At 41.2% G+C, this 14,511-nt stretch overlaps 1 protein-coding gene across 7 annotated transcripts in view; it reads left to right on the forward strand.

Moving 5' to 3' along the window:
- PALS2 (protein associated with LIN7 2, MAGUK p55 family member) overlaps nt 1-14,511 on the forward strand; it is a 704,871-nt gene that overhangs the window by 456,788 nt on the left and 233,572 nt on the right. For all 7 annotated transcript variants that reach the window (XM_069211397.1, XM_069211395.1, XM_069211396.1 and 4 more), the window contains one exon: nt 7,369-7,468. In XM_069211397.1, coding sequence (XP_069067498.1) covers nt 7,369-7,468 — 100 coding nt within the window. The remainder of the gene's footprint in view (nt 1-7,368; nt 7,469-14,511) is intronic.

Raw genomic sequence — 14,511 nt, forward strand, 5'->3', positions numbered from 1 at the left:
TACGCGGGCATATTGGATTGCTTTCCTCAATCTGACCATATGCTCTATAATGTAAAGAGGGCACTTAATGAAATTCACATTCTGTCACTGAAATTCCTCAAAAATGCATGTACCATGAAAGAGGCACATCGCAGAGAATCTCTAAATGTCACAGGTGCAGCATAATTAATGTAAATCCCCTTCCCTCTCTAGTGTGGATAGGACTGTAAAACAAACAGAAAACTACTATAAACAGGCAACGTCTTTAATAAGTTTTTGCCTTTTAACAAACTGTTGCTATAGGCAACAGTGTGCTCAACGCTGCCTTTGATTTAGCCAGAGTGTGGTGAAGGAAAAAAAAGTAAGCTATTTACCATGAATGTAGAATGAGCTGTGAATACAGGGAGTGCAGAATTATTAGGCAAATGAGTATTTTGACCACATCATCCTCTTTATGCATGTTGTCTTACTCCAAGCTGTATAGGCTCGAAAGCCTACTACCAATTAAGCATATTAGGTGATGTGCATCTCTGTAATGAGAAGGGGTGTGGTCTAATGACATCAACACCCTATATCAGGTGTGCATAATTATTAGGCAACTTCCTTTCCTTCGGCAAAATGGGTCAAAAGAAGGACTTGACAGGCTCAGAAAAGTCAAAAATAGTGAGATATCTTGCAGAGGGATGCAGCACTCTTAAAATTGCAAAGCTTCTGAAGCGTGATCATCGAACAATCAAGCGTTTCATTCAAAATAGTCAACAGGGTCGCAAGAAGCGTGTGGAAAAACCAAGGCGCAAAATAACTGCCCATGAACTGAGAAAAGTCAAGCGTGCAGCTGCCACGATGCCACTTGCCACCAGTTTGGCCATATTTCAGAGCTGCAACATCACTGGAGTGCCCAAAAGCACAAGGTGTGCAATACTCAGAGACATGGCCAAGGTAAGAAAGGCTGAAAGACGACCACCACTGAACAAGACACACAAGCTGAAACGTCAAGACTGGGCCCAGAAATATCTCAAGACTGATTTTTCTAAGGTTTTATGGACTGATGAAATGAGAGTGAGTCTTGATGGGCCAGATGGATGGGCCTGTGGCTGGATTGGTAAAGGGCAGAGAGCTCCAGTCCGACTCAGACGCCAGCAAGGTGGAGGTGGAGTACTGGTTTGGGCTGGTATCATCAAAGATGAGCTTGTGGGGCCTTTTCGGGTTGAGGATGGAGTCAAGCTCAACTCCCAGTCCTACTGCCAGTTCCTGGAAGACACCTTCTTCAAGCAGTGGTACAGGAAGAAGTCTGCATCCTTCAAGAAAAACATGATTTTCATGCAGGACAATGCTCCATCACACGCGTCCAAGTACTCCACAGCGTGGCTGGCAAGAAAGGGTATAAAAGAAGGAAATCTAATGACATGGCCTCCTTGTTCACCTGATCTGAACCCCATTGAGAACCTGTGGTCCATCATCAAATGTGAGATTTACAAGGAGGGAAAACAGTACACCTCTCTGAACAGTGTCTGGGAGGCTGTGGTTGCTGCTGCACGCAATGTTGATGGTGAACAGATCAAAACACTGACAGAATCCATGGATGGCAGGCTTTTGAGTGTCCTTGCAAAGAAAGGTGGCTATATTGGTCACTGATTTGTTTTTGTTTTGTTTTTGAATGTCAGAAATGTATATTTGTGAATGTTGAGATGTTATATTGGTTTCACTGGTAATAATAAATAATTGAAATGGGTATATATATTTTTTTGTTAAGTTGCCTAATAATTATGCACAGCAATAGTCACCTGCACACACAGATATCCCCCTAACATAGCTAAAACTAAAAACAAACTAAAAACTACTTCCAAAAATATTCAGCTTTGATATTAAAGAGTTTTTTGGGTTCATTGAGAACATGGTTGTTGTTCAATAATAAAATTAATCCTCAAAAATACAACTTGCCTAATAATTCTGCACTCCCTGTATAAGGAGGAGACATTGTCAACTAAGCCCTCATCTCAGAGAGCCTATACCAAAACTTATTTAGAAAAGGCAACCACGGCCGCAGAGTACAAATCTTACCCCATGCAAATACAATGTATCCCTCGCAGAGCGTTTGCCGTCTTTCATTTTATCCAATACGTATTTCAAAAACAAACGGCTCTTTGCCATGAATGTAGAATGAGCTGTAAATTAAGGAAACCTCGTCAAACTAAGCCCTCATCCCCTTTCTGTGTTACTATGGAGGCAGCGTGCAGAGCCTGCCTTCTGTGAAAACAATGTATCTCCAGCAGAGTGTTCGCCACGTCAATGCGGCTCAGGTGCCAGAGTCAAACAATAAAGAAAATCATCTTTGCATGCAAAAGTGCACACTCGTAGACAGGGAGACTACTTCCTTTATGGTGGTCCACTATCAAGGCGATCCAACTACTAATTGGTGTGCTACGTAGTGCCCCTTTACTTAAAAACCAAGGTAAAATATATCGGGGGTAATGAATAATGAGCGTGATGTTCAACAGCCTACTTTCAGATTTTGCTGTCTTTCGAGTGAACTAAAGTATATTTTGAAATAAATTCACAAAACCAGTATTAATTCTGCTGCCTAACATTTCTATAATGTCATAATAAATGACAATCAACACAATATATGTACACAAGTCTCAAATGAGAACAGAATATCTAGTTTTTTTCAAGAAAATATTTTTTGTGGGAAAATACAGCATTGGTGGTGTGACATCATTCAGCAGTCATTGGACAAACATGTACTTACCTAGTGTTTATGCATGGGTTCCAATTTTGATTGTCCAATGATTGCAGAATGAGGTCACATCTGTGCTGCATTTGTTTTCTCAAAAATGTTTTCTGGTTTGTTTTTTTTATTTTGGAAATTCAAAATAACTGAATTCCACCTGTCTGGTGTAAGTGGTTCGGGTTCTCCATTGTGAATTTTCTCCCAAATATGGTTGAGCTGGTGCAACAGAACATCACTGATACAAACAGGCTCCTATATATTTTTATCCATGCCCTTGCTGGCCTCCCACCTAGGAGCTTCAAGAGGACACAATTAGGTGAATTTTGTACCAGAGCCTGCTGTACTTTGCATGTTCAAAGAAAACAGCCCCAAGTAAGCAATTTGCTAGTGTCTGTCTCCTCCAGGAAAGTGTGCTACTGTTACTGTTCTTTTACCCAGACACTGAAGTAATTAAATGACTGCACATTGTAATAAATAAGTATGTGTTTAGTACTAACCCTTCCCTCAGAATTCTGTAAAATTGACTTAATTTTACAAGTTAACAGAACAAGGCTTTACCAGAAGTAAGGATTATATGCTTACTCAGCCCTTGGTCACCTCACCAACAGCCAGTTGCTCAAGTGATATGGAACACTCTGACGTCACAGATTACATTTTGAACTCTTAAATCTAGTCTGATTTGCAGCATGTAACCAATTATTCTGATCCAACATGTTTCTAACTCAGTCTTCCGTTTTTTATGGAAGTATTTTTTGTTAATTCAAATGATAGCTATGGCTGGGGTCTGAACCCCTAGCACAAGATTTGAGCCTTCTTTGTTTAAAAATTCCAAGTAGTATTTATCCTTTCTTGTAAGAGTTTTCAGTTAGAATTTTGATACATCTAATCTCTTTTTATCCATAAGAACACTCCACTCCTTTATTAATTATGTGTAGTTAGTGATGACGCTATTTTTCGTATAGGTTTCAAGTTTTATTAGGAATAGTTGAACAGATATCTACAGAGGTTGGTGTGTTGTGTTCATAAGAGAGCAAGAGTGGTAGAGGTCAAGTGTAAAGGTTGATATTTATGGCAAAATCAAAGGAAGCACTGCATTTCGATTATCAGCTCTTCTTTGCCATTGTTTAAGATGTTTGTGCTGTTGCTCAGGAACCGATTCTGACAGGACATTTTGAGTTTGAACTAGAGTTTGGGAGCCATGCTCCAACTGTAATCTATGGTGTGGTATTCAGGAAGGCTCCTGAATGTTTGGAGACTGTACGAGCACCATAATGAAACATCCAAACTCTGTTTAAAGCTTGAATTTGGGCATTCTTTCATCTCTAGAAGACTAGGACAAGGTGCCATTCCTCACTGAAAAAGACACAACTGGCTGGACTGCAGTTGAGCAGTTTGTGTTGCCCTGGGCTTTTTACCACGAAGTAAAACTGCTGCAGGACTGTGAAAAAGAAGTATTGGCTTTGGAGAGGCCCGTGTGGGTACAGCTTCCAATCTGTACCCGCTGAGAATTCTCGACTTTCCTGTTTGAAGGTAAAACCTCTGACTTGAACAAATCACATGCTGTTCTCAGATTTAACTCCATTGCTCATTATCTACGAGGATGCTTGGTTCCTTGGCTACTCCATTCTTGACCAACATATGCAACTTTTTTCTTTCTTTTAGTGTCTGATCCCTACATCCATATTTGTTATTTGACTTACTGGAATTGAAAGTTTTTAATCATTTTGTTATCAACTTGAACTGGAATTGTTAATGGCATTGCTGCTTGGTTCATGCTGCCCAAAATGTCAGGTATACCTTTTGGAAAACAGTTTATCTATTAGGATTGTTTTAGATTGATGGGAGTTCAGATCGGGGCTGCGTCCACTCTCCCTCATAAATTAATCCATTTTCTTCTAATGCTAACAAAAGCACATATACATTTTACACAGAAATGGTGCATGAAAGCCCATACTCTGAGTCTTTCAAGCTAAAAGAGAAGACAAAGCGATCATCACTATAGTTCATTGGTGCTTTACAATTTCAGTGTTGCAAGCTGTAAAATGCGCTCATCCAAAAAATTGTTGTTAGCCCATTTATGGGTATAACATAACATTTATATTTGTGATGCACATGTTCACCCAGAAGGATATTTTGGCCTTGAATAACAGATGTACATTGCTAACCAAATCTGATGCTCATTTATTGGCCTCCTGAGGATTAATGGGTGAGTGGCCTAACACGATTTGAACCTGTGACCATAAAAACATATGTCCCCTCAGTGAATGTGTATTAGTCCACTGAGCCTCCAGATCGAACACAGGTACTTGAGGTATTTGGAGTATCTGCCACACTATACATCAGGGATAGATGTGTACAAGCCATTGAAGACTCCGGCTAGGTGCCTGGCTGTGACTCATCTTGCGGTTCTCTTAGATCCTAGCACCCAATACAAGCCCAGCCTTCATGTGGCTCCTGCTGGCAACACACGGTCTAACCTCATGCACCAAGAATTACAAGGCAAAGCTTAAACATTTTTGTAAAACAAGAGAGAAACAATTGCTCTATTAGCCCATAATTTTGCTCCATGTATTATAGAACCTCTGTCGCCTAAAGGGTGACCACAACAAGTGACCTGCCTCTTAGTTCACTAATTGGATTGTTGTCAGGGCAGGGGGAAGCATTAATGTTTCGAAGTCCATGTTCAAAGCTAGTACTGTCATTGCATGCTTTCCAATACATTGGTATATTCTGATATATACTTTGAAGAGTATTTTTATGTTGTGCTCTTTGCACGATTTATATACCTAACATTTTCATGGCTCAGCTCATGCACGGCGTCTCAGAGAAAAGCCTGACCCTTGGCTTGGCTCATCTTGTTAATTTGTTGCGTGTCCACCTAATCGGAAGTGGGTGACTGTAGATGGGATTCGACCTAGATACAATCTGCACTAACCCAGCACTGTAGATTCAGAGTAAGTGATGCCCATACTACTACTACTACTCTACTTTGTCCATGAGGTTTGCAGCAACCCAGTTCCAGTACACCTGCTTAACTGTTTCTTTACAAGATGTGTTAATGTATTTTACATTAGTGCAGAGTTTAGGAATAATATTGTACATGTCCCTATTGTGACTTGCCACAGTATTTTCTTTGTCTTCTCCATTTTAAGAACATTCTTAAATGTAGCCATACTTCTCTCTTAGGTGATTTCCATGTATAGTCATAAGCACTGAATCCTTCTGCCGACATGCGGGGGACCCTGGAGCACTTTTTCACAATATATCTTAAGTGCAAATGTTCGCCTCTCTTCGGGAAGGCTTCCAGAGTCACTTAAGAGATAAAATTATTATGCATCCTGCATGAACAGGCTACAATGGCCCAGTTACTCATCTTGTACTTAAAAAAAGTGGTCAGGAGATGATATATGTAGATAATTTCATGTTGTTTTATGAAAACAGCATAAATGCCTTTCTCAAACTCTTTTTTGGTAGAGTGGAGAGATGAAGTGTAAGACAATGCATTGTAGCCACACATATCATGACTTATGGAAATTCCTCTATATGAGAACTGGAGTTACAGTTGAGAAACTGTTTCTTATATACATATTATACCATTCTTATCAGATTTAGATATACTCCCAATTTTAAGATATTGCAAGCACCATTTGAATGATCCCTAATAATCCTGCAGGTCCAGAGTTGACCTCATCCATATAAAGGGGGACCTTGAACAAGTATTCAAATAAGTCTTTTTTCTTAAAATAAACTCTCTATCTCCTGAACATCCAAAGGAATAGCTGTGGGCATGCCCTCAGATTTTCGGAATAATGCAGAGCCTAATTGGCCTCTTGCGTCCTATCCTCTGTCAGTCTTTGATTCAAAACATGTTTTTGTAAGGATTTCTTCTCATGGAAAATTGCTTTCCACTTGAAGCCATTAAGAAGAATAAATAATACATTTAAACACAGAGAGTAACTTCATGGCTCTTGATAATCTGCAGGTACCGTGTTAATGACTGAGGTGTGCGCCAGGAAATTTACAAAAGTAGTGTTATTTTGAATGCACCTAAGATTTGTTAACGAAAAAGTGGTGGAAAACTATGTAGTTGTTTCTCAAACTATAAGCAACTGCATAGTTTTCCACATGTTCCTGTTAACGTTAAAAAAGCGTACCTACCCTCTTTGCGAACCTCCTATTTTGTGTGTGGCGATGTTCTGTGTGATTTTATATATATATATATATATATCCTTCAATAAAGTTGTTGACATGAGGTTTTTATCCACAATATGAAAACTGTTTTATATATATATATATATATATATATATATACACTCTTTAACAAGGGTCATTAACAGACGAGTGGAGTATAGCATGTATAAATATTGAAAAGTGTTCATATTTACTTATAATGCACATGCCTTATGTTTATCCGTAAGTTAGTAGGCAGGAACTGTTTTTAACATAATTGTAGCAATTATGTGAAATAAAACTAAGGAGTTGTATTTTGTATATTGTGTACAACTGTATTAGCTGGTTAACAGCACATTTTATAACAATGAGTTGATAAGATTTTATTATAATAATTTATTGCCTGCAGTCCACTGTTCATTTGTTTGAACCGGACGATAACCTAAAGTTGTAGTTGTTTCAATTCAAGGTTTAACAACTGATTTCAGGCTAGCCATGTCAAAGAAGGAGGAAGTGCAGGCCTCATCCCCAGCCAGTTCCTAGAAGAGAAGAGGAAAGCATTTGTTAGAAGGGACTGGGAAAATCCAGGTAATGTTTCATTCAAAACATAAAAATGCTTAAATCCGTTTTGAGTAATCCATTTGTTATGCTGTTTTCATGCAAATCGAATATGTAAATTAACATTTTATGGATTAAATGTTTTAATTCTGTGTTATTCTTTTGCAGTCTGTTACTTTTTGGGAAAGTTTGTTTCTCCCTTGTGATAAATTGATCACATTAATTAAAATGCATGATTTTATTTATACACTTAACCTTTTTGAAGGATAGTGTCTCATTTAGTAACTTTTCATTTTGAGTCTTACTTATAGTGATGTGTGAATGACATTACACCTTCTTAACATCCTGTAGTTTTACGTGTTAATAAATATGTAACCTTCTTATAAGTCTAATTTAACCTCGCCCACCTCACGCCCATCACTTTCACCTGTTTGTGGGCTTGCCTTTTAAAAATCTTTTGTTATCATTGGAAACTGCTTTACTTTTGTCCCTCCTTGGGGCGGTTTTGTTACCGCTTTGCAGCATGACCCTGTTAAATGGATAATTGCAAGATTCCCAATACATTTGACTGCGAGCAAACTTATTTTTCTTTTTGTGTCTCTCCTTCACGCTCATGGCGGCCAGGGCGCTTTGAATCGGCTTGCTAATGTCAACTGTTTTAAGTTTCATTTTCAATTTAAGTGGCAAGAAAAAGTCCAGTTAGAAATTTACAACACTATTAGCTCTAACTCGAGCAAACATGAGACCCATGGCATTGCAAATGCTTGTTAATTTTACTATGGTAAGGGCTCAGAGTCGTTTGCAGCCATTAAGAACAGTTGTGCACGTAAAACAAAATGCTTACTCGCCTCTCTCCTTCAGCATAACATATTACAGTGTATTTGCTGGGCAAAATGACGACAAAAATTAGAACTTCATATGAGAGTTGAGTTGTGTTAAATAAAGGCAATTACAGTGGGATTAAATAAACTAAAAGAAAAGAAGAATAACATTCAAATCACAGCAGATGTCTTTCAGCATTCATTCCAAATAAAGTTTTCGATTAGGGGGAAGTTTTAGCCCTCATGAGACCTGAGGGGCATGATTAGAGTTCAGAAGGTGTGGGATCTTGTATTGTGTATTCGAGGTAAGATAGATAATATGCAACCATAATTACCACCTTAAAACCACCTTGTGGCAGTAGCAGTGTCCTTTAACCTTAGCTGAATCTGTGGATGAATTGATTACACAATAGTTGCCTTATTCATAATTACTCTGAATTCTCCATGTGATAGATTTAAATTGGTCGCTAACAGCAGGATGGATTCCCATAAAAGACTGCCCTAGAAGGCAGTTACTGAAGACTAGGGAGTTTGATGCTCAGTGGGGGTTCTGCTGTTTGGCAATCTTTCTTTCCCAGAGTGTCCGTTTGTCTACAGTTGCAGCATGACCGAATTAGGTGCACATGCTGGACATTACTCTCCTATCTAATGTTTTGGTGTTAGAATGTAGGTTCTGAGGAACGGTACCCACCTATGGCCCACCATTCAGTATCGCCGACTCTGAAACATAAGAGGATTAGCATGGCTAAATAAGAGGAATGGAGTTGGAGAGGGTACAGTATGGAAGGAGATCAAAGGCTGTCCAAACATAGGACTAGCAACCTATTGTAACTGCAAATGAGCCCACCCCCTCCTCCCTCCCAGTGCAACACTTCTTGCGTTAATATACAATGCTATTTTTCACATGCATGGCTATATGAATCAGTAGATATTGAAGCCTGTACTATCTGATGTTAGTACCATTGACAAGTACACCCGTGAGAGTCTCTTGCATCCACATATTAAATAGCTCAACATCAAACAACAATAGCCATTATACATGTATCTTTTGTGTACCATAAGAGCACAACTCCTCCTTCCTCCTCCACTGAGACTAGTTTCCTGATTCCGCTGGGGTAGTCATCAAATGATCAGGTCATTTATCAGTTTCTGTTCTATCTGCACCTCCCCCATCCATCAGAACTTACACCTGCCCATTCCACTACGTCCTCACTGTTAGAATAAATCTTTTTTTGATGCTTTCACATTCTTGCAGTATAATCGCACAGGTCCCATAAAGCAGAGAAACACTTGCCATATGTAATTACATATTTATACAGTGAAGTAAGTATGAAAATAAAATAAGGATTTGTGTGCGTGTGTGTGTGTGTGTGTGTGTGTATATATATATATATATATGTTCGATGGCATGTGTAGTTGCAGATACACATGCTGTGCATTATCCTGCCATCTAGTGTTGGGCTCCGAGTGTTACAAGTTGTTTTTCTTCTAAGAAATCTTTTCGAGTCACGAGACCGAGGGACTCCTCCCTTTTGGCTCCATTGCGCATGGGCGTCGACTCCATCTTAGATTGTTTTCTTTCTGCCATCGGATTCGGACGTGTTCCTCTTCGCTCCGTATTTCGAATCGGGAAAGATAACTATTTATCGGAACATTTTACGGTATTATTCGCGCTCGGTACTGGTCTAGTGTCTGTACATCGACACCAATAGAAAAAGCGCTCCGGCGGCCCTTCGGGGCTTCCAGTCTTCAGCGGGGCCTGGTCGGCCCGACCGCGTCCATCGTCGAAACTCATGGACCGGACCCCCTTCCGCTTCAGCCCGAATTGCCACGCAAAGTATCCTTATACAGACCAACACTTGGTCTGTAATCTGTGTCTATCACTGGAACACAGGGAGGATACTTGCGAGGCCTGTCGGGCATTTCGATCGAAGAAGACCCTACGCGATCGAAGAGCCAGAAGACTTCAGATGTCGTCGACACCGGCCAAACAGAGCGACGTCAAGGAAGAGGAGAGAATCTCCATTCAAAAATCGAAATCGGACCACTCCGAAAGTTAGCAGCCGAAGGCGCAGCTAAAAACTGTGAGTAAATCTGCCCTGGTCAAGACTCACTCCAAAATTATAAAGGCCAAGGGGATGCCACCGCCAACAGGCCATGGCTTAACCCGAAAACACTGTGACCAAACATCGGCACTGAAAAAGACCTCCTAACAGCCGAAGACGTCCGACTCCGGTCGAGATACCGGCTCCGAACCATCTCAACACCAAGAGTTCGACACCCTCAAAGTAAAAAAGGTTTCCTCTGAGCCGAAAAAGAGCGTACCAAAACCTTCAGTGTCGAAACATGCAGCCTCGGAGCTGAAAATAGGCTCCTACACAGAAGAGCACGGACTTTCCAGCCAAATGCAAGGGTACAGATTTGAGAAGGAATTAAGTATGGGAGAGCCAGACCATACTCAAAGGAGGCTGCACATCCAGAAAGAGACTGGTAAAATTCAAACTCTTTCTCCAATAAAAATAAAAAGAAAGCTAGCATTTCAGGGGTCGGAAATGCAGGCAAAGGTGGCAAGGGACAAAACACCACCAAGGTTTTCACCACAGCCTTCACCACTGCACTCACCACAACTGTCCCCGGTAGCAGCACCCCCAATGCAATCACCAGCACACACAGCGATGACCCAAGATGACCCGGGTGCATGGGACTTATATGATGCACCGGTCTCAGACAACAGTCCCGATTGCTACCCGGCAAGGCCGTCACCACCAGAGGACAGCACTGCATATATGCAGGTGTTATCAAGGGCAGCTACTTTCCATAATGTAGCAATGCATGCGGAGCCGATAGAAGACGACTTCTTATTTAACACCTTGGCATCCACTCACAGCTCGTACCAAAGTTTGCCAATGCTCCCAGGCATGCTAAAGCACGCCAAACAGGTGTTCCAGGACCCAGTGAAAGGCAGAGCCATCACGCCTAGGGTGGAGAAGAAATATAAACCTCCCCCAACGGACCCTGTGTTTATAACACAGCAACTGACACCAGATTCAGTGGTTGTGGGAGCAGCCAGAAAGAGGGCAAACTCCCAATCGTCAGGAGACGCACCACCGCCCGACAAGAATAGTCAGAAGTTCGATGCTGCAGGCAAACGGGTGGCAGCACAGGCAGCCAATCAATGGCGGATTTCCAATTCTCAGACTCTACTGGCTCGCTACGACAGGGCACACAGGGACGAGATGCAACATATAATACAGCACTTGCCCAAGGAACATCAAAAACGTGCCCAACAGGTTGTTCAGGAAGGACAAGCGATTTCCAACAACCAAATAAGGTCTGCAATGGATTCGGCAGACCCAGCAGCACGAACAGTGAACGCTGCGGTAACCATTCGCAGGCACGCATGGTTACGGAGCTCAGGTTTTAAACCGGAAATCCAGCAAGCTGTGCTAAATATGCTGTTTAACCAAGAACAATTGTTTGGGCCGGAGGTGGATACAGCAATCGAAAAGCTCAAAAAGACACAGACACGACCAAAGCCATGGGCGCGCTCTACTCCCCACAAAACAGAGGCACTTTTAGAAGGCCACATTTTAGAGGGGGGTTTCGTTCCCAAACCACAGAACCTTCCACCTCACAAGCCAGACCCACGTATCAGGGTCACTACCAAAGAGGAGGTTTTCGAGGATCATACAGGGGTGGACAATTCCCAAAGGCAAGGGGGAAATTCCAAAGCCTGAAAACCCCTCAAGCCAAACAGCGACTTCAATGTCACAAACCCCCAACACCAGTGGGGGGCGAGACTTACCGCATACTACCACAACTGGACAAACATAACTACGGACACATGGGTACTAGTCATTATCCAACATGGTTATTGCATAGAATTAATAATTTTCCCACCAGATGTGCCCCCAAGAGCACACAATATGTCCAAACAACACTTAGACCTGTTACAACTAGAAGTCCAAGCATTGTTACAAAAACAAGCAATAGAACTAGTACCCAACCATCAAAAAAGGACAGGTGTTTACTCCCTGTATTTCCTAATTCCAAAGAAAGACAAAACGTTGAGACCCATATTAGACCTCAGGACACTGAATCTCTACATCAAATCAGATCACTTCCACATGGTAACACTTCAAGACGTGATTCCCTTGCTCAAAAAACAGGACTACATGTCAACGTTAGATCTCAAGGATGCATATTTCCACATACCCATACATCCTTCTCCCAGGAAATACTTAAGGTTTGTAATCCAGGGCGTGCATTACCAATTCAAGGTCTTACCATTCGGGATAACAACAGCCCCAAGGGTATTCACAAAATGCCTTGCAGTAGTAGCCGTTCATATCAGGAGACAGCACATGCACGTATTCCCTACGATTGGTTAATAAAAACCAGCACTCAGCAACAGTGTCTTCTTCACACACAATACATTATAGAAACTCGACACGAACTAGGGTTCTCTATAAATGACCAAAAATCACATCTACAACCATCCCAAATACAACAATACTTAGGAGCAACACTCAACACACAAAAGGCGATTGCCACTCCAAGTCCACAAAGGGTACAGGCGTTCCGCAATACAATATTAAACATCAAGCCAAACCAACACTACCAGGTGAGGTTTGTAATGAAACTTCTAGGCATGATGTCTTCATGCATAGCCATTGTCCCAAACGCAAGACTTCACATGCGGCCCTTAAAACAGTGCCTGGCAACACAATGGACACAAGCATAGGGTCAACTACAAGATCTAGTGTTGATAGACCGCCAGACACACCTCTCGCTTCAATGGTGGAACTCTATAAATTTAAACCAAGGGCGGCCATTCCAAGACCCAGTGCCTCAATACGTGATCACAACAGATGCTTCCATGATGGGGTGGGGAGCACACCTCAACCAGCACAGTATACAGGGACAATGGGACAATCAACAAAAACAACTGCACATAAATCATTTAGAACTGTTGGCAGTGTTTCTAGCATTGAAAGCATTTCACAAACACATTCTTGTCAAAACAGACAACATGACGACAATGTATTACCTTAACAAGCAAGAAGGGACACACTCCTCACAACTGTGTCTCTTAGCACAGAAAATTTGGCATTGGGCAATTCACAATCACATTCGCCTAATAGCACAATACATCCCAGGTATTCAAAACCAGTTAGCCGACAATCTCAGTCGAGCTCATCAACAAACACACGAATGGGAAATTCATCCCCAGATCCTACAAGATTACTTTCTACGCTGGGGAACACCAAAAATAGACCTATTCGCAAAAAAAGAAAACGCAAAATGCCAAAATTTGGCGTCCAGGTATCCACACCCTCTGTCCAAGGGCAATGCGTTATGGATGAGTTGGTCAGGGATATTTGCTTACGCTTTTCCCCCTCTCCCACTCATTCCTTATCTGGTAAACAAACTGAGTCAAAACAGACTCAAACTAATACTCATAGCACCAACTTGGGCTCGCCAACCGTGGTACACAACACTCTTGGACCTGTCAGTAGTACCTCATGTCAAATTACCAAACAGACCAGATCTGTTAACTCAACACAAACAACAGATCAGACACCCGAATCCAGCATCGCTCAATCTAGCAATCTGGCTCCTGAAGTCTTAGAATTTGGACACTTAGACCTTACACAAGAATGTATGGAGGTCATTAAAAAATTTGTTTATTACTGCCACAATAATCAAATTCAATCACTACATGCTTCCGCAAAGAACATTGTAAGTTACTTATTACACTTACAAAAATCGAAACTAGCATTCTCTTCTATTAAAATACATCTCACAGCAATATCTGCCTATCTGCAGATTACACATTCAACATCGCTTTTTAGAATCCCAGTCATCAAAGCGTTTATGGAGGAATTAAAAAGAATCATACCCCAGAGAACACCACCATTCCCTTCGTGGAACCTCAATATTGTATTAACACGGCTCATGGGACCACCATTTGAACCCATGCACTCTTGTGAAATGCAATACTTAACTTGGAAAGTAGCCTTCCTAATAGCTATCACATCTCTTAGAAGAGTAAGTGAAATACAAGCATTTACTATACAAGAACCCTTTATACAAATACATAAACATAAAGTGGTTCTCCGTACAAATCCCAAATTCTTACCAAAAGTTATATCACCATTCCACCTAAACCAAACAGTGGAACTCCCAGTCTTTTTTCCACAACCAGACTCAGTAGCCGAAAGAGCCTTACATATGTTAGACATTAAGAGA

Source organism: Pleurodeles waltl, chromosome 10 (assembly GCF_031143425.1).
Source record: "Pleurodeles waltl isolate 20211129_DDA chromosome 10, aPleWal1.hap1.20221129, whole genome shotgun sequence".
NCBI classification, from domain to species: domain Eukaryota; kingdom Metazoa; phylum Chordata; class Amphibia; order Caudata; family Salamandridae; genus Pleurodeles; species Pleurodeles waltl.